Consider the following 22,040-nt stretch of genomic DNA (forward strand, 5'->3'; position numbering starts at 1 on the left):
TAATAGATGTTGTGCGTAGTGGGAGCATGACAGGGAATGAGCTGATCAAAATTCTGCTCCTTTTCATACCTTCATGCCATGATTTACACTTTTGAGTTATAAACATATTTATTTTAATTTGGAAGTAATCCTTAAGAGTTTGAAAGCCATTGAATAGGAGCCAAACTTTAAAAAAAAATTGTTGTTTGTTATGAGTTAACATTCAGGGCAATGATCTATTATTGAAACCGAGAAGTGCTAGAGATAAATAGGTAATAAGATGCAAAGATAGAGAGCAGGGAAGGAGAGAACAAAAGGAAACATTTGTGATGGAAGAAGGCAAAATTGAACCATTTAGAGTCATAGAGTTTTGGAGCAAATAAATAAATCCCTTCGGCCCAACTAATCCATGCAAACCACAGTGCTCACCCAGCTAGACTCTATTTCTCTCTAAGTTCTATCATTCCATGTACCTATCCAAAAGCTTCTTTAATAATATTGTATCTGCGTCAACCACTTCTCCGCTGTAGCTTGTTTCATATACTTACCATTCTCCAAGTGAAAAGTTGCCCCTCAGGTCCATTTAAAACATTTTCCCTCATACCCTAATCTATGCCCTCACACAAAATAATGGAGGAACTCAGCCGGCCAGGCAGCATCTATGGATAAGAGTGCAGTCGATGTTTTGGGCTGAGACCCTTCAGCATAACCTTCAAAAGAGTCCTGCTGAAGGGTCTCAGCCCAAAATGTCGACTGCACTCTTCTCCATGATTGCTGCCTGGCCTGCTGAGTTCCTCCAGCATTTTGTGTGTGTGTGTTGCTTGGATTTCCAGCATCTGCAGATTTTCTCTAATCTATGCTCCCTAGATTTGGACTTCTGTACCCTGTGGAAAAGACTATGATTATCCACCTATCTACACCTCTCATTATTTTAAATATTCTGTAAGGTTGTCCCTCTTTCTCCAATTTTCCAAGAAATAGAGACCTAGACCGGCTATCCTCTCCCTAAATGGGCTCTCTAGTCCTCGCAACATCCTGATACATCTTTTCTGCATTCTTTCCAGTTTCACCATGACTTTCCCTATAACAGAGTAACCAAACTGTACACAGTACTCTTGGTGAGGCCTCACAAATGACTTGTACACCTACAACATAATTTCTCCAATTCAAAGATAATGAAATCTGCAGCTCAGTATCCGAATGTTCCAGAGTGAGGAAGTAAGCTACCTGGTTCACTGACTCTTGCCCAAAATGCTTCCCAGGGCTACAGGGTCATACACAAAGGTCATACACATAGCAGGAGGGGTAAAGTTCTTTAGCCAGAGGATGGTGAATCTGTGGAATTCATTGCGACTGTTGGATGTATTTAAGGCAGAGATTGGTAGGTTCTTGATTAGTCAGGGTGTGAAATGTTATAGGGAAAAGGGGTTGAGGAGAAAATATATCAGCCATGATGAAATAGCGGAGCAGACTTAATGACTGAATGACCTAATTCTGCCTCTACATGTTATGGTAATATTGTCCAGGAAAAGACACAAACATTAGACTCCAAAATGTTAAATGTCAGATAATGGATACAGATCTCAATTTATACTGGAAATGAAAATGCCTTGTAACCAGTCAGGCCAATGTTGCACTCTACAGACCCAATTTGTTCTGTCCAAGATTTAACAAATGAAAGTCTTTTTCTATTGCTATCCCAACAAGGGCTATTGCAGTGGGGAAAGAGAACAATTTACTCAGTATGGATATACAGCATAGCCAACCTGATGCATTAGTAATTGTAAATCACCAAGGCAATAATGAGTGCAATAAATAGTTAATTTTTCACGTATACTGCTTAATATCAATGAATAATAGTAAAAAAAATAAATCAGGGAACTCACATCCTTAGGGTCAAGAAAGTTGAATAATCTAAAGTTTGTTATCTGTAAGAAACCCTCACTAACCTAGCACAGTAATTCAAGATTAACAAAGAAAAGGGATTACACATTTACTTCAACAAAATAAAGAATCTGTTTAATACAAGGAAAGTGATGATGGCACACCTGTATACCTTCTCCTGTGAGTGCAGAACAAGACTGGATTTGCCAAACACGGTCACGAATTGTATGCAGGTTCAGCCCCTCAGCTATCTCAGATGCTGGGGCAGCTGTCAGCAAATCTTGCTTGTTGGCAAAAACAAGAACAGCAACACCGCTCAGTTTTTCTTCATCTAGTAGCTCAGCCAGCTCCTGAATACCAATTCAAGTGAAAAAAACATTACCTTAGATCTTCAAATCTATTTCAAACAATGGAATTTAGAAAGTTAAAAAAAGCTAAAAACTTGGGGGTCTGTTCCTAACATTCTGAAGTCCTAAGAATCTCATTCCAATTGTCAATACAATCTTTGAAGCCAATTACCCTACATAAACAAACAGATTGGGGTTTGGTCTTTTGAAACAGTGTGTTATATGCATATATGTGCTGAAATACCTTAATGTATGCAAGAAATTCTTAAGCTATTTAGTGAAAATAGTCAGCTCTATCTTGGGTACTAGCCTACAAAGTACCCAGGAGATCTTCCAGGAGCGGTGTCTCAGAAAGGCAGCATCCATTATTGAAGACCTCCAGCACCCAGGGCAAGCCCTTTTCTCACTGTTATCATCAGGTAGGAGGTTCAGAAACCTGAAGGCACACACTCAGTGATTCAGGTACAGCTTTGCCATCTGATTCCTAAATAGACACTGAACCCTTGAACACTACCTCACTTTTTAAATATATATTATTTCTGTTTTTTGCACGATTTTTAATCTACTCAGTATATTTATACTGTTATTTATTTATTTAGTATTAGGTCCCTTTTAGGTAGGGACATGTTCGGCACAACCCTGTGGGCCGAAGGGCCTGTATTGTGCTGTAGGTTTTCTATGTTTCTATGTGTTGCATTGAACTGCTGTTTCTATGTTAACAAATTTCACGACACATGCCGGTGATAATAAACCTGATTCTGATTCTGAAAATGAAGTTAGAATCAGTCTATATTTAATATTTTGGCTATGGATGCAGATATACATTAAAACCCTAATTTATTTTTCTGACCTAGACATTTGCTTGATTATACAATATGACAAATTTGCATTTGGAACTGCTGATTTTATTTTCATCTTTACCCTCCCTGGCTTGGTGTTAACTCCTGAAAATTCTTTTGCCATTCTTGCCAAGCTTTAAAATGTTTGTTTTTTTTAAAAAATAAATTCTTCCCCCTCAATCATGTTGAAACCTTTGTATTTTTACTATAGAGTATATTTGTCTAACTATTAAAGTGGTAAAACGTACCAGGTACCTCACAGATCTTTTAATTTTTGATGTGTTTCACAGAAATAAAAAAAAGTGCCAGCTGGCCCTTCAGAATCTGTTTTATCATTCAATATTATCACGGCTAATCATTTCTCCCAATACTATGTTCCCTCTCTCTTCCTGTACCCCTTGACACAGTTGTGGTTAGAAATTCATTAACAGCCTGTTTCTGACAGTCCAGCAAATTTTAAAGGTTCATCACCTTCTAGAGTCAAGAAATTTCCCCTCATCTCAGTCTTATATCTTTTGTCCTTAACCTGTTGCAGTTACTCCAACCAGAGGAAATATCCATTCCACAATCAAGTTCAGAGTTTTCTAAATTTCAATTAAATTCCTCTCATTCTGCTAAACCAGTTGACTTAGTTTTTTAAAATGTCTTCTGATATGGCGGTTCAACCACCCCAGAAATCAGTACGGTTAAAAGAATATGAACCCAATCTCTTAGAATCCAGAGGTGAATTGGCTCTGAAGATCGCAGAAGCTTTTGGAATGGGATCCTTGGTGTGCTAGGATATTCTTAGTATAAAATTCTGCATCAATACATAGCAATAATGACCAGAAAAGAGCCAAGGATTTCTTGGTGACTGATTATTACTGAACATCCACTGTCACTCAGCTTTGCTGTAGGCTAGTTTTCAGAACAGTTACGGTATTACAGAGTAAATGTGTGACATATTATGGATTGATGCAGCCGTGTATAACCTTTCAGGAGGAAAATTAAAGCCAGTTACCTGTCCCGTTTCCTCAAATCTTTTGCGGTCTGCACTGTCAATGACATAGATCTGGGAAGAAAAGTGCAATTCGCAAACATTAAAAACCTGCATATATATAGCATACCTCAGGAACTTTCCAGGACATTCCAAATCTACTCATGGATTATAAAGTACTTTCAAGACGTAATCTCTGTTGTAAAGTAGGAAACATAGCAATTGATTGCTCACAGTAAAATCCACTCTTGCGTGGAGGACTTTGGTTTAAAGATGCATATGAAACTAATATTTCATCATGCCCTTAGATCTACAATGAAGCAGGGGGCTTATTTTTAACATGTTTCTGGAGTGGGAAGCCACAACCAAATTGCTGATTGAAGCATAAAGTAGCTGCCATATCATTCATAGACATATATTCCTCGGTAACATAATAGATACTCCTAGGCAAAAAGCTGGTCATTAAAATTTCCAAATTTGATGTGATAAAATTAGCAAACATTACATTACGAAATTAGAAAATGCTGAGTTTAACCCCAAAGCAATGATGTCACTTTAACAATAGAGTACTACAAAACAGAAACAGGCTCTATGGCCATCTAATCCAACCAAACTAGTATTTTGCATAGTCCCATTGACCTTCACCTGGATCATAGCCCTCCATACCTCTCCCACCCAAGTACTTATCCAAACTTCTCTCAAATGTCGAAATCAAACCCACATCCACCACATCTGCTAGTAGATTGTTCCACACTGTCACCAAGCTCTGAGTAAAGAAGCTCCCCCCATCCCCATTTCCCAATAAACATTTCACCTTTCACCATTACCCACGACAGTTCGTGGAAAAACCCTGCTTGTATTTACCCCATCTATACTCTTCATAATTTTATATACCTCTAGCAAATCTCCCTTCATTCTCCTAAACTCCAGAGAACAAAGTGCTAACCTATTCAACTGATCCCTTTAACCCAGGTCCTCAAGTACCAGAAATATCCATGTAAATTTTCTCTGTACAGTTTTAATCCTATTGATATCTTTCCTGCAGGGAGGTGACCAGAACTGTACACAGTACTCTTCATTTGGCCTCACCAACCTCTTCAACATCCCAACTCCTGTACTTGATTCTTGAAGGCCAATGGGTCGAAAATTCTCTTTGCAACCCTATCTACCTGCGATCTATTGGAAAATACATTGTTTTGACAAATAAAGCTTCAAAGCACTGTTATTTATTTTGAAAAGAGAAACCACCACCTAGTGGGTTTATTTTGCACTTCTCTGATTGGATATTAGAGTGAAACACAGCAAGTCATTCAGAGCAACAACATTAAAGTGGGAGAAATCCAATTTCTAGGCAAATATTTTGCTAACTGTGGAAGTTGCAGTAGCACTGCAATTTGCCCATCGCCACAATAGGTCTACAGCAGATGCAATCTCAGTAGCTCTTCACACAGCCTTAGATCACCTGGACAATACAAATCCCTATGTCAGGATGCTGTTCATTGACTATAGCTCAGCATATAACACCATCATTCCCACAATCCAGATCAATAAGCTACAGAACCTAGGCCTCTGTACCTCCCTCTGCAATTCTAACCGGAAGACCACAATCTGTGTGGATTGGTAATAACATCTCCTGCTGACAATTCTGATAATGTTTCTGAAATGTTGCCAAAGCATTTTCAGTCACTGTTTGGAATAATCAGTGATAGATTCAACTGTTCTTCAAAGTCATTATCACTTAACTAGTTAACAAATAATGATTAAGAACTTATACATGAAGTTGATAGGAAGAGAAAAGGAATGGCAGCTCTATGGAATGAGTAGAATTTAAAAGGGCATATAGAAAGATGTAATAAATATGTGCTACTCACAAGAACATCAGTATTTTCAAAGTAGTTCCTCCAGTATGGTCTAATTTTTCGCTGTCCTCCGATGTCCCACACATTTAACTTGAAACCTTGCGACTGCACACTTTTGATATTAAATCCCTAAGAAAGCAACAATGGTTTGTTTTTGAAGTCTGTTCCTGTGCAGGTTTCAAGTGCCCTACATAGATTTCATAAGAAATGCCTTCTACGGTTATACCAGGGTTTTTAAACAGAAGGGAATCCAAAAATGTTTCTCTCACGTGCAAGCAATAAATTGGATACTAAGTCAAAAGAGCTATTAGAAGACATAATCTAAAGCATTGTCAAAGCAGTGCAACTTAACAAGGTGAGAGAAAGATGAAAAGGCAGATAGCAATCAAAGGAATTCCAGAATTCCTGTGTGCTTTATGAAAACAAAATCAGCAAGAAAGTAAAAAAAATGGAGAGCAGCTGGTGTGAATCGACAGGCACATGAGACAGGAAGCAAAGGGATTAAAAAACTGCAACGAGGATACAGTTACAGATAAGACAGAACAACACTGGGAGCGAGTGCAAACAAAAACAAAAAAATTATAAATTTAAAAACTGGCAAAACAGAAGCCAACAGGAATTGCTGTAAAAAGTGAACATGAGTGTTTTGTGTCAACTAAAATTCACAGAAGGCACTGATAGGATAGAAAGCTTTGTGGCCAGGTTTACAGATGATGAACAGATAGGTGAAGGGACAGGTAGTGCTGAGAAAGCAAGGAGTCTGCAGAAGATCTTAGAAAGAATGGGAGACTGGGCAAAGAAATAGCAGAACAGAGTGCGGTCATGGACTTTGGTGGAAGTTATGAAGGCATAGACCATTTTCTAAACAGGGAGAGAATTAAAAAAATCAGAGGCGCGAAGGACTTGCAAGTCATTGTGCAGGACTCCCTAAAGGTTAACGTGTAGGTTGAGTGGGTGGTAAGGAAGCCAGATACAAAGCTAGCATTCATTTCACAAGCACTACAATAAAAAAGCAAGTATTTGATGCTGAGGCATTATAACACATTGGTTAGACAACATTTGGAGTCTTGTTAGCAGTTTTGGGCCCCATATCTAAGAAAAGGTGTGCTGTCATCGGAGAGGAAGTTCACGAGAATGATTCCAAAATGAAAGGGTTAACGTATGAGGAGCATTTAATGTCAATGTACTTGCTGGAGTTTACAAGAATGGTGGGGGGGCGGAGCAGGGAAGGAGAAGGTATCTCACTGAAACCTATTGAACGTTGAAAGGTTTAGGTAGAGTGGATGTAGAGAGGATCTAGGACCAAAAAGACACAGCCTCAGAATAGAGAGACATCGATGGAGGAGAAGATGGCGGCATGACGCAGCTCGCAGCGGCCACTCCGGTGGTGATGTCTGTTATTTGTCAAGTAGGGTGCCGTGCACAATCCTGATTTGATGGAGACGGACGTGAGAGCACAGAGGAACATCTGGTGAAACTTCTGAAATGCCTGCTTCACTGCTGCTGCTACCGTGTGGTCCAGAACCTCTGGAGGGGAAGGCCCCAAGTCCTCGGCTTTGCTTGTTGCTCGGCAGCCAGGGCGGGGTCTAAGCGCCTGGCAGAGGATGGTGCTCGGAGAGGCTGTGTCGGAGGGGCTGGTCGGAGGCTCAAAGTTTTCGGACGGACTCAGAATGTGCTGCAGTCGGGTGCTTCCAATGGTGCTGCATCGGCAAGTTTGTGGCGCTTGGAGGTTCATGGCGGGGGGAGTTCCTCCCTTCTGCCGCCTGCGTGAGATGATGAGGCTATCGGGACTTTGAGACTTTTTTTTACCGTGTCCATGGTCTGCTCTTTATCAAATTACGGTATTGCTTTGCACTGTTGTAACCATATGTTATAATTATGTGGTTTTGTCAGTTTTAGTCTTGGTTTGTCCTGCGTTTCTCGTGATATCATTCTGGAGGAACGTTGTATCATTTTTTAATGCATGCATTTCTAAATGACAATAAACGAGGACTGAGTGTCCTCATAATCTAATCTAATTTAGAACAGATAAAAGGAGGAATTTGTTTAGCCAGAGGGTGGTGAATCTGTGGAATTCATTGCCACAGATGGCTGTGGAGGCCAGATCACTGGATAAAGTAGAGGTTACAGGGAAAAGACAGAAGAGTGGGGTCTAGTGGGATAATAAATCAGCCAAAATGGAATGGCAGAGAAGAGTCAATTGGCCGAATAATCTAATTCTGCTTCTGTCTCATGGTTTTATGGTGTTATGATAGCTGGACTAGAGGTACCAATCTGCTTATTGCTATGTTGGTGCATATATGGTGGCACTTGCAGCCTGGCCTTAGCAATGAATTACTACAATCAAAATACTTATTTTGACAGGAATTATTCAGTGCCAATGATATATTAAAAGGTTCACACATTTTAATTTGGTTTGCAAAGAACCATAACAATTACATCCACCTCAAATACATTTTAAATGTAAAACAAACAGAATGAAGAGAATCCGCACTGTATTGCATAGCCCAAGTTATCTAAACAGCTTACTTGAAATTAGAATTGGTTTAGTATTATCACATATTTCAAGTTACAGTGAAAATCTTTTGTTTATGTGCCATCCAGACTGATCATTCTATATTCAGTTCATTAAGGTTGTATAAAAGAAGAATACAGAATACAGAATGTAGATCTTACAGTTAGAGGGAAAGCAGTACAAATTGACTAATAAAGTGTAAGGGCCATGTTGAGGTAGACTGAGAGATCAAGAGTTCATCTCTTTTGCAGAACTTACTCTCTCCTTGGCATTATGGGGGTGGCAAAGAGCCATCAGGACCACCACAGAGGCTGCTGGGACACAAGCTGAGGCCTGATCAACCCTGACTCAGTTGTCTGGGCCAGGGTGTCTGATGTTGAAACACCCAGATTTACATCACTCTTGCTGTCTCCCAGCACATCCTAGGATGTATCTCAGCATCTCGTAAAAGAGATCAGTTGGTCTTAAAGTAGCAGGATAGGTACGTGTTTTCACGCTTTTGAACCTGCTGCCAGACTGGAAGGTGGTAGTGGGGTTGGGATGGGGGAGGGTGATAAAAAGATTATACAATGTAATTTTCAACCTGTAGTTCATCATATATGTGTGTAATCTTTATGTTCTGTGGGAACTGACTGAATCACACGAATAAATATCAGAACAAGTTCACTGTTTGTCTAGGCCATTTTCAGCACCAATATATGATATAATATTATCTTGAGGCAGGGTATTCTCTATGATTTCTTTGCACAAAGGGAGTCATAAATGATGCATGATTAATCTGAGGCTGTAGATTAATCATTTTTGGAATGAAAAGTTTATGGTATTTGATAAAATGATTATCTGCTTAATACAGTAGCTGGTAGAAGGTTGTGGAAAAGGTTCTACCCAGCTGAGTTGCAAAATTGCTCTCCTTACACCAGAGAACCTCAGCACAGAACATACTTTCTACTTTGAAATAGCAATTTTAGAATCACAGTACTTGAATTGTCGTCAATCAACTTTAAAATGGCAATTTAGCCCTTCACACTAAAATTCCAAAAATGAAATCATTAGTACTTATTTTAATCTACAGAATGTTTTAAAATAGAGATTTAATATAAACTTAAAGATTTCACAGTAGTGAAAGTATATTTCTCCTACTGCACAACCAACTGATCCAAGACCATAACCGTCACCCAGCTCCGAATTCTGTCCACAAAGATAGACCATGTTCCTTTATTTTCAGCTCTCATTTAAGATTCTTACATATAAAATTGTTGTTGCTGCATATTACATGCCAAGTAACACTGAACCACTTGGAATACTACATGTGGTAAGGAGCAGGAGTGGTATAGACAGGATGGAGTCAGGAGACCAGTCAAGGTAAGAGATTGCTAGTCCAGAGGAACTCTTGAGGATAAGGAGACAGGAAAGACCCATTTTGAACACTTTGGGGAAAGACTGAATGAGCTAGCAATTTTCTCTTTGGAGTGAAGGAAGATGAGATATGACTTGAGAAAGGTTTTCAAGATGATTAGAGGCATTGTTCAAGTAGATAACCACAGACATTTCCCCAAGACAAAAATGGCTAATAGCAAGGGACATAAGATTAAGGTGAATGAAGGAAAGATATGTTGTGTTGTTTTTTTAACAGCCAGTGGTGAGTACATAGAATGCCTGCCAGAGGTGCCAGACACTTTAGGGGCATTTACTTAACTTGTAGAGAGGCACAAGGGTGATAAAGAAGGATGGCTATGTAGGAAGGAAGGTTAGATTGATATTAGAGTAAGTTAAGAGGTAGAAAGAAAGAATATCATGAACAAAGGAGGACAAAAATTGTTAAAATAATAAAGGTTTGAATCACGCAAAGAGATTTGATATTATCACTAGAGTGATCACAAGAACAAAGTCATACAGCAGAGAAACAGACCCTCCAGTCCATGATGTCCACATTAGCCATCAACTACCTGTCTATAATAATCCCATTTATCGCTACTTGGCTTGGAACGGTAACCATGAACAGTTTGGATAGCATCCAATGTGAAGAAAACACTGCCACTGCCTGTCAAGAGTCTGTACATTCTCCCTGAGACTGCATGGGTTTTCTCCAGGTGTTCTGGTTTCCTCCCACATACTGGTTGGTTTTCCTCCCACATACTGGTTGGTAGGTTAATCAGTCATTTAAGTTGTCCCGTGATTAAGCTAGGATTAAATTGGAGGATTTGCTGGGCAGTGCAGCCAAAGATCTGGAAGAGACTGCTCTGTATTGAATTTCAATAAGTAAACAAATAAAGTTATTTTCAATCCTTCTTATACCAAAATGTAGCTTTGCTTTCTTTGGACCCCTGCAGAGGAAAACACATCCATAATATGTTACTCCAAAGTAGAAACAACGGCCCAGTAAATCATCCCTCAGTCCAGGATTCATCTAATGCTACAGATATAACTACAGTAAGGAAGCATACGTTGGAAGTGAGGCTAGCAGTTGTGCAAGTTGTCATGTAGCACTAACATTATGCTGAGCTCAGTTTATTTTTCTGGCAGGATTCTTTGGTCCTACAAGCACATGATAAATAATAAACATAAAAAGACAAACAGGAAATTAATAAAAAAGCATCTAAAATAAGCAGCACCAATGAGCAAATCTGTGTAACTTAAAATATTTCCAAAATACAGAATTCAATTGCTAGTTACAGATTTTTAAATAATCTTGAGGTGGTTATCAAATAACAGCTTTCCAAAAAAGGCACTATAGTTACTTGGGCTTGCCAACTGAGCTCAAGAATTGAAAACACCACAAATGACCTTCAGAGTATAAATATCGAACGGGCCAGTGTAATAAATCATAGTGGCTTGGTGCTGTTTGTTCACAGGGATCCAATTAATTCCATTTTCAATTAGATATTGTTAAAAGCTCAAGCAGCAGTATTACAAACAGCAATACCTCAGAAAATTGAGAGGATGGGACAGTTATGGAAGAGACATAGGGGTATGAGGAAATTATATTCCTCTGACTGTTGCTGAGAGAGTAGATTAAGCAAATTATGGCACACAATGAAGCTATCTCACTACCAGTGGCTTTCTCATTAAAAATTTCAGCTCTCAAAATCAGTATTCATAAAGCAGCCAGTTCAAGATTCACTAACATAGAACACTACCGACAAGTGCAAACTGTTTGGCACACACAGTTGTGCAGACCTTTTAACTTACACTAAGAGCAATCATTTTTCTATCATCCATGTGCATATCTAAGAATTTTCTAAATGCCCATAATGTATCTGCCTCTACCATCACCCATTGCAGGGCATTCCATGTAGCCACCACTGTGTAAAAAAAAATCAACCTCCAACATCCACCTTATACTTCTGTCTAATCACCTTAAAATTGTGCCTTTTCAGTCAAATATTTGATCAAATACTTAATATTTAATAAAATGAAAGACCTTGATCAAATAATTCAGCAGATAGTATTTTCTGTGCTTCTAGCTATAGTGAACATCAGGAGCACACATGGGAACACAGCAGGGAACAAATCCATTCCAGCATACTGCACAAAGCTTTTTCTGCTCCCTCTTGTAGTTTTTTTTTCTCTTGATGCTTAGGATACTGATATATAATATGCAAATTACTTAAGTATTAAAATGCATTAGATGGATACCAGTAGCACCCAAAACAGTACTTGTACGACAGAAAATAACTCCAAATCATATATTTTAATGAATGTTTAAAAGAATTAACTTCATCACAGTGAAGGATATCGCCGTTGCAGTCATTGCTGTTAGCATGGTTGCAGATAGGTATAATATGGTCAGATCTCAGTTAAATCTTCAAATATTCTGCCTTAGTAATATTGAAATACATGCAGATTAATTTAGATTTCCACACCTACGATTCAGTGGTATCCATTCAGCAGGTACTCACACCTATGATTCATTATCCCTAATGAAGTAACCAATCTAATAATGAAACAGTCCAATTTTCCGCTATCGGCCTCTTGCCTTGAAGTGCTCAACCAAGGTGGCTAAAATTGGTACACACTGGACCTTCCTTCCCATCAGCAAGGGGTAAAGAATTTCTATTTCACCAGTCTGGGCTGTATTTTAACCCAGGTCCCAACCCTTTGTAACATTTAATTTGCTCTTTTTACACATTCAAAATATGAAATTTGTAGCTGTGTCTCAATTACCTGTGTAGGTGTGATGTGACTAATGTCTTCTGAAGCCAACTGTTTGAGTAATGTTGTTTTCCCTGCATTGTCCAAACCTAGAAGGAGTATTCTAACCTCCTGATCAGGGGCACTCTTCAATTTCCGCAGTATTGACAGCAAACCCTAAAAGAAGAAACAGCATTGGTCACTCTTAGCTGTATCTACAGCTGTAGATTTCCACCCCCCCCCCACCCCCCACAGTTCCCCTCCCAACTAAGGAAGTTCCTATATACTGCTGAGTAAACTGCTGTCGGTTTTTGTTTTACAGTTATTCGACAACCTCAGTTAGCAGTAGATAAGGCAACTATAAATCAAAAACTGCAGATACTGGATATCTGAAATAAAAAGGAAATACTGAAAACACTCAGCAGATCAAGCCGTAGTTGTGGAGAGAAAATCATTTTACAATGAAGACATTCTTCTACATTTGGCATGCAATCATGCTGTTTAGTTTAAAATCTCCACTGTGATATAGAAACACACATGAACAAATCCACGTTACCCATCTGCTTTTCTTTAAAAGTCAGTGTTATGATAAACCCTCACTGCTACAGACTCCCACTAATTCTTTCCCAAAGACAAAGTACCTTCTCATCCCTACTCTTCTCTGCCAACTAAAAACTACCCTTTATTTTCCACCTTTTTTTAATGCCATTAATCAAGGAGTCTGTAGACCTCAGGTTGGGAATCATGTTTAAGGAAAAGTAGTAGCATTATTTATGTGGTTTTATGATCAGCATCATTTTTTCATTCTAGAAGTTGAAACTTGTGCAATGATCTGGCTTCTCAATTTTTAAGTGACATATTTTAGAATATTTACCTAAAGAGGCAATAACTTGGCATTACATTATTGAAGTATGGAAAGAATGACTTGGGCATGATCAAGGAAAACTTTATCAGCCACACAATGCCAGGGATTTGGACTGTTTGCCTAAAATGGCAGTAAAGGTACAGTAGAAACACTTAATCACAATTAAAAATCAACATTTTTGCTGTACTTTGCTGTAACTTACAAAGTGACTGGTTTAAAAGTGGAAAAGCAGACAGGGTAGAAGACAATTCTTAGGTTTGCAGGGACACAAATATAGTTTCCCCATATTTTTTTCCTGGAAGTATTTTTGCCCATTTAATTTTCTCCATCCTACCGTATCTCTCAGGTGATTAAATTCACATACAACACAGTAAGTTTGCTTTAAAAACTGTATCCTTTCAAAATCAAAATTTACAGTGAAATTTTCTCTTTATCATCTTTGCTCAGGAGAGAAGGATCAGATCTAAGGAAAAGATACCCCCAGGGGTGCCCGAGAGGGGGAGAGAATGAGCACTCCAGTCGGATGGACACAACGACATCAGACCCAGGCAATGAACAAACGACGATGAGGAAGCAGTGTGCATGTGGCAAAATCTGCAAGAATGATCGCGGCTTGAAGATCCACCAAGCGAGGATGAAGTGTTTGGCGGGAGCAGGAGCAGCACAATGTGCAGGTGTCCAGTCTGGTGAGACGAAGGAGGGGCCAGGCCCGGAGTCACCCCATAGTGCCCGGAACCTCCATGTGTTGCAAGCTAATCCCTCGAACATGAAGTCTAACAGGAGGCGGATCAAATGGCCTGCAGCTGACATGACTTCACTGTGGAAGCAGTTTGATGAAGATGTTAACCAAATTCTGGAGGCAATGGCGAAGGGAGGGGTTGATAGGACCCATTCTTTAGTTAGAGCCTTCAGCATTTTGGGCATCGAGGGAGGGAGGAAGAGGAGAGCCATCCGCAGTACCACCGATGCGGCAGAGAGGGTCTCAAGATGGCTGTGGCTCAAAAGAGGGGAGCCATGGAGTCATAAGTAGCTAGCCATCTGGACACAAGCTGGGGTCTGATCAGCCCCGGCTGGGTCACCTGGGGGAGGTTGTATGATGTTGAAAGACCCAAAACACCCGATGATTCCAGGAACATCACTGAAGATGTGTCCAGAAGCATCAATAGATGTATGTACACAGAGCACATAATTTGACAACAGTTTAAATTATTGTTTTTTTTTATTATTCGTATCACATGTACCAAGGTACAGTGAAAAGCTTATCTTGCACACTGTTCATAAAGATCAAATTATTGCAGCGCACTGAGCTAGAATAAGTAAAATGATGTAGAACAAAGTTAAAAACTACCACAAAAAAAGTAAAGAACAGGAAAATGCTAAAGTGCAAAATCACGAGGTAGATAGCGAGGCAGAGGTCTGTTCAACAGTCTGATTACAGTGGGATAGAAGCTCTCTGTCAGCCTGGTGGTACATGCAATCAGGATTTAGTCCCTTCTGCCCAATGAGAGAGGAGGAGGAGAGAGAATGTCTGGGGTGGATGGGGTCTTTGATTATGCTGGTTGTTTTATTGAGGCAGTGAGAAGTACAGAGTCCACAGAGTGGAGGCTGGTTCCTGTCATGTGCTGAGCTGTGTGTACAACTCCAGGCATCCATTTGTGTCCATGTGCAAAGCAGCTGCCACACCAAGCCGTCAGGCATCCACACAGAATGCTTTCTGCAGTGCATCAATATCGAAGTGAATTTATTACCAAAGTACATACATGTCACCATATACAAATCTGAGATGTGTTTTCTTGCAAGCATACTCAGTAAATCCAATAACCATAATAGAATCAGTGAAAGACTCCACCCAACAGGGCAGACAACCAGTGTACAAAAGACAACAAAGTGTGCGAATACAAAAGAAAAAAAATAACTAAGCAACATTGAGAACATGAGATGAAGAGACCTTGAAAGTGAATCCATAGGCTGTGGGAACAGTTTGGTGATGGGGCAAATAAAATTGAGTGAAGTTATCACCTTTGGTTCAAGAACCTGATGGTAAAGCAGTAATAACTGTTCCTGAAGCCTGTGATGCAAGTCCTGAGGATCCTGTACCTTGTTCCTGATGGCAGCAGCGACAAGAGAGTGTGACCTGGATGGTGGGGCCTCTGATGATGGATCAGTATCAGGTATAATCTCACCGGCACATGTGGAATTTGTTAACTCAGTGGCAGCAGTACAATGCAATACATGGTATTATGAAAAAAGGAAAAAAAGTAAATCAATTACGTTACATATATATATATATATATAATACTTAAATTAAAAATTGTGCAAAAACAGAAATAATAGAAGTGAGGAGTGTTCATGGATTCAAACCCCATTTAGGAATCAAATGGCAAGGGAAGAGCGTTTCTGAATAGCTGAGTGTGTGCCTTCAGGCTTCTAACCTTCCTCTCAGTAACAATGAGAAGAGGGCATGTCCTGGGTGATGGAGGTCCTTAATAATGGATACCACCTTTCTGAGACATCACTCCTTTAAGATGTCTTGGATATTACGGAAGCTAGTACCCAAGATGGAGCTGACTAATTTTACAACTTTCTGCAGCTTCTTTCAATCCTGTGCAGTTAGCCCCACCATCCCCATACCAGACAGCGATGCAGCCAGTCAAAATGCTCTCAAGGTTCATCTTAGAAGGTTTTGAGTGTTTTAGGTGACAAACCAAATCTCTTCAAACACTGTCTTGCCTTCTTTATAGCTATATCATTATGTTGGGACCAGGTTAGATCCTCTGAGATCTTGACACCCAAGAACTTGCAATTGCTCACTCTCTCCACTTTTGATCCCTCTATGAGGATTGGTTCATGTTCTACTTGTCCTATCCTTTTTGAAGTTCACAATCAGCTCTTTGGTCTTACTGATGTTGAGTGCAAGGTTGTTGCAGCTGGCATATCTCGTTCCTGCACGCCCTCTTGTCTCCATCTGTGATTCTGCCAACAATGGTTGTCATCAGCAAAATTATAGATGGCATTTGAGTTATGCCTAACCATATAGTCATGGGCATAGAAAGAGTAAAGCAGTGGGCTAAGCACACATCCCTGAAACACTAATGTTGATGTCTGTGAGGAGATATTCTTAACAATATGCACAAATTGCGCTTTTCCAGCTAGGAAGTCGAGGATCCAATTGCAGAGCGAAGTACAGAGGTCCAGGTTCTGTAATTTATCGATCAGGACTATAGGAATAATGGTGTTAAATACTGAGTTATAGTCAACAAACAGCATCTTGACCTAGGTGTTTGTATTGTCCGGGTGATCTAAGGCCATATGAAGAGCCATTGAGATTACATCTGCCATAGACCTATTGTGGCGATAGGCAAATTGCAGTGGGTCCAGATCCTTGCTGAGGCAGGAGTTCATTCTAGCTACAACCAACTTCTTAAAGCATTTCATCACCATAGATGTGAGTGCTACTGGACAATAGTCCAGTACTCTTCACTCTACTCTTCTTGAGCACTGGTATAATTGTTGCCCTTTTGAAGCAGGTGGGAACTCACAATTGTAGCAGTGAGAGGTTGAAAATGTCCTTAAATATACCCGTCAGTTGGTTTGCACAAGTTTTTAGAACCTTCTCCATCTGGGCCTGCTGCCTTACGAGTGTTCACCTTCCAAGACAGAGATCACAGGGTCACTGTGTGCAACAGGGATCTTCACAGCTACAGTTATATTCTCCCTTTCAAAGTGGGCATAAAAAGCATTGAGCTCGTCTAGTAGTGAAGCATTGCTGCCATTCATGTTATTGGGTTTCATTTTGTAGGAAGTAACATCCTGCAAGCCCTGCCAGAGTTGACGTGCATCCAGTGAAGCCTCCGACCTTGCTTGGAACTGTTTCTTCACTCTTGAAATAGCCCTCTGCAAGTCATAACTAGTTTTCTTGTACAGTCCTGGATTGCCAGATTTAAATGCCACAGATCTAGCCCTCAGCAGAATATGAACCTCCTGGTTCATCCACGGCTTTAGGTTTGGAAATGTACAGTAAGTTTTTGTAGGCACACACTCATCCACACAGGTTTTAATGAAGTCAGTAACGACTGTGACATACTCATCCAGATTTGAAGACAAATCCCTGAATACAGTCCAGCTCACAGATTAAAATAAGTCCTGTAAGCGCTCCTGTGGTTCGCTTGTCCTTACCTTCTTGCTGTTTTCCTGCGACAACACTCTGTGTAGATGTGCTTAATGGTGGGGAGGGCTTTACCCATGATGGACTGGGCAGCGTGCACTACTTTTTGTAGGATTTTCCATTCAACGGCAACGATGTTTCCATATCAGGCTGTGTGTAGCCAGTCAATATACTCTCCACCACACATCTATAGAAGTTTGTCAAAGTTTTAGATGTCATGCTGAATCTTCACAAACTTCTGAGGAAGCAGAGGCACTGCATGCTTTATTCTTAATCATACTTACGAAGTATAAGTACGCACATGCCGAATTTCTTTAACCTCTTGAGAAAGTAAGATCAGTGAGCTTTCTTGGCTATGATATCAACATGACTGAACTAGGATGAGATACTGGCCATGTTCACACCTAGGAACATGAAGCCCTCAACCCTCTCACTGTCAACACTGTGACTGTAGACACAAGCATGTGTACCACACCCACCTTTTGAAGTCAACGACAAGCCAGCTGGTTTTGTTGACATTGAGAGAAAGGTGTTACCATGTCCCTGTCTCTATCTCCTTCCTGTATTCTGACTCATTGTTATTTGAGATGCGGCCCGCTACAGTGGTATCACCCGCAAACTTGTAGATGGAGATGTAGCAGAATTTTGCCATGCAGTCGTAAGTATACAGAGACTTTGACAAACTTCCATCGATGTGGGGTGGAGAGAATATTGACTGGGTACATCACAACCTGGTATGGAAACACCAATGCCCTTGAATAGAAAATACTACAAAAGGTAGTGGATTATAGCTCACTCCATCACAGGTAAAGCCATACGCGCTATTGAGCACATCTACACGGAGCGCTGTCATAGGAAAGCAGCATCCACCATCAGGAACCCCCAGTACTCAAGACATGATCCCTTCTCGCTGCTGCCATCAGGAAGAAGGTGCAGGGGACTCAGGACTCACACCACCAGGTTCAGGAACAGTATTACCCCTCAACCATCAGGCTTTTGAACCAGAGGGGAAACTTCACTTGCCCCATCACTGAATTGTTCCCACAACCCATAGACTCACTTTCAAGGACTCTTCATCTCCTGTTCTTGATATTTATTTGTAATAATAATAATAATATATTTTTTTATTTTTGTATTTGCACAGTTTGTTGATTTTGCACACTGGTTGTCTGCCCTGTTGGTGTGGACTTTCACTGATTCTATAATGATTTTTAGGTTTACTGAGTATGCCCACAGAAACATGAATCTCAGGGTTGTACATGGTGACATATATGCACTTTGATAATGAACTTATTATGAAATGTATTGTGAGTATGGGGCTGAGGACTCAACCTGGTGGAGCAATGCTGACTGTGGTCTGCTGATCAGAAAGTCAAGGACCTAATGGCAGAAGGAAGCTATAACGATTTTACAGCCTTTTCAAAAGGTGTCTATTTATATTACTTTAGATACAGGTCAAACAACGACTAGACAACACTACAGATGTAATTTTAAATTTATGACTTTTATGTTGTATTTTTTAATATTTCATACCAATAATTTCACTGGCCAAATTCACGTAGCCTTTCTGGCACCATCTACAAGCTTTTGACTAATGAGCCAGTAAAATAAACAATACCCTGAATATTTACACCAACTTCAATACTTCCAGAGTACATTTCCATTCAATACATCTTTCATTTCCCATTCTCTTTTGGCGAAATTAAAGCACATCTGCCTTTATCAGCCTGATATTTCAGCATCTACAAACTGAAGCCCTTTTTTTTGTAATTTGCACTTTTAGACACACAAAAAAAATCATATAATTTCTATAAGCAAACAGCACTTGGCTCCGTGATATCTTATAAACTGATGTAAATCTCAAAATCTCATGGGAAAATGTGTAATCATTACTCCATTGTTCTATACTTCAAGTTTTACTCAACTGTGCCTAACCTTTCCAATTTTAATTGCCAATCCAACATGTTCTTACAACTGTGAAAGTAATCTTATTCATTATATCCATAGCTATACTACTTAAAGGCAAGAATATTTCACTGAAGTTAATGAGTTTACTTTAATGCAAATAATAATTTCAATTTTCTCATAGACTGTGATAGATTTCAAACAAATTTAAGATGGAAATTGAAATGTTAATGGCAGTATGTCAAGATTGCAGCAATGCAAAAGAACCCCTGTAAACCCTAACAGGTTCAAAAACTGGAACTAGTTAACTGACTGCATCCATACTGAATATTCATGAGGGGAGAAGTTCCAAGCGAAAAATGGATACCAAAGCCAATCGGAGTCAGGGATTTCAATGTGCACCAAGAAAATAGAAATATCAACATGAGTTGGGCTGGACAAGTCCCAAAGAAGACTGAAATCAAATTGATCATGGCAGCAAACCAATAATGACCTCATTTATTTGTTGCAAACTCATCTGTTCATAACAGAACTTAGAAGCAGAGATTACAATTGTACAGTCTTGTTGAAACATCTTCAGTAAAAAAGATCATTCATTATCTGGTGGTGGAACTGATTTAAGGACAAATCTAGTTACCTGAAACAAAGTAGTCATGAGCTTTATTAGACCATCACTAGAAGACAAATGATTCATCGTTAAAAATCTGGCTAAGCGGTATCAGAACAACTTCTCACTCAATGGCAGCTAAACCAAAGAGCTGATTAGGAAGAAGTTGGAGGTCCATGAGGCAGTTCTCATTGGTGAATCAGAGGTGGAGAGGGACAGCAAGTGCCATTAAAAAGCAGGCATAAATGAACAATTTTGTGATAAAGTAGTGGTTACAGCCCAGCCTATCACAGGAAAAGCCCTCCCTAACACTGAGCACATTTACATGGAGTGCTGTCATAAGAAAGCAGCATCCATCAAGGACCCTCACCATCCCGGCTATACTCTCTCTCACTACTACCATCGGGCTGGAAGTAGAAGAGCCTTGGGTCCCACACCACCAGGCTCAGGAACAATTGTTACCTTACAATCATCAGGCTCGGACTCGTGTGGATAACTTCACTCACCATAACTCTAAATTGATTCTACAAACTCATTCTCAAAGACTCATTACAAGTCATTTTCTCAGTATTTTCTTTTGCAGTTTGACTTCTTTTGCACATTGGTTGTTTGTCAGACTTCACTTTCGTATGATTTTTTTCATGACTTCTATTGTTATTTCTTTATTTCCTGTAAATACCTGCAATGCAGGAAGTATATGGTACAACAATAACAAATTTTGCTTTAGCTTTTCATGAACACCATTAAATGAGGAAACAAACCTTGATTCAACACAGGGATGGATCATCTTGCCAGGAGCAGTACTAACCACATCTTGGAACAAGTCTGAAACTGGTCAAAAACACTATTCTTTCTTCACCTTTCCTGCCTATCACCTCCTGGCTTCCCCTCCCCCACCCCTTGATCTTTCCCCTTACTGGTTTTTCACCTGGAACCTACCAGCCTCCCCCCACCTTCTTTATAGGGCCTCTGCCCCTTCCCCCCTACAGTCCTGACGAAGGGTTCCGGCCCGAAACGTCGACTCATCGTTTCCACGGATGCTGCCCGACCTGCTGAGTTCCTCCAGCGTGTTGTGAGTGTTGGTCTGAAACTGGTGTTGCAATTACATAAAGTAGCTTTAATTTAAACCTCAAAACAATGGACAACAAACGAGGCTTTATTGCTTACAAACTATATTTTAACTACAAAACTCTACAGTCCCCAAAATCTAGCTGATAATTATATTAACAAATAAGAAGGATAAGACTCCAATACTTTCCAATTTTTAAACTGTTGGGATCACAGCATGTACAAGCGATAAGCACGGGGAATTTACAAACTCAATCAGTTTAATGCACATAGCTCAATAGTTCCATTTAACATCAGAGAATGTGTACAATATACAACCTGAAATTCTTACTCTCCGCAGACACCCTTGAAACAGATGAATGTATGCTGGCAATATGGCAATCTTCCTCCAAGTTTTATGAGGAAATTATTAAGTATACTAGACTCAACAGAACTGTAAGCCCAAAAACTATCCAAGCAGAATTTCATGGCATCAGAAGCAGTTGGCCATAACTTGCACCTTCAACCCACAATTTCAGTACAGTCAGGGTGATAACATCTAACTAATTGTACAAGTATAGCTTATCCACCCCTGTCCAAGTTTAATTTAATGAACTGCACTGTATGAATGAATAAACCACATCTAAACCATTTTGTCGCTGGATGGGTTCCGTTTGTCAGACAAGCTGTTTCTTTCTTTTTTTTTGGCGTGTGCCTGCCTGTCCTTGCATTCTAGGCTGCATCATTGTTGAGGTGATGTTGCAAAGGTTAATCAGGTAGCTGATTAGTACATTGCGAGACTTTGGAAAAGTGGCCGTGATGAATATTCAGTAGGAGACAGAGGAAGTTAGTCAGGTCAACACATACAAAATGCTGGAGGAACTCAGCAGGATCAAGTTCAAGTTGATTGTCATCCATCCA

General features: G+C 39.8%; 1 protein-coding gene across 2 annotated transcripts in view; it reads right to left on the reverse strand.

Moving 5' to 3' along the window:
* Window positions 1–22,040, reverse strand: part of arl3b (ADP ribosylation factor like GTPase 3b) — a 31,903-nt gene that overhangs the window by 4,402 nt on the left and 5,461 nt on the right. Inside the window, exons 2-5 of one of the 2 annotated variants that reach the window (XM_063071287.1) lie at window positions 12,564–12,707; window positions 5,897–6,013; window positions 4,050–4,100; window positions 2,036–2,213 (exon numbers count right to left, since the gene is read on the reverse strand). In XM_063071287.1, coding sequence (XP_062927357.1) covers window positions 2,036–2,213; window positions 4,050–4,100; window positions 5,897–6,013; window positions 12,564–12,707 — 490 coding nt within the window. Of the gene's footprint in view, window positions 1–2,027; window positions 2,214–4,049; window positions 4,101–5,896; window positions 6,014–12,563; window positions 12,708–22,040 lie in introns of both variants that reach the window. The other variant, XM_063071288.1, reaches the window with a different exon arrangement.

The sequence above is a fragment of the Mobula hypostoma genome, chromosome 19 (assembly GCF_963921235.1).
Source record: "Mobula hypostoma chromosome 19, sMobHyp1.1, whole genome shotgun sequence".
Lineage (NCBI taxonomy): Eukaryota > Metazoa > Chordata > Chondrichthyes > Myliobatiformes > Myliobatidae > Mobula > Mobula hypostoma.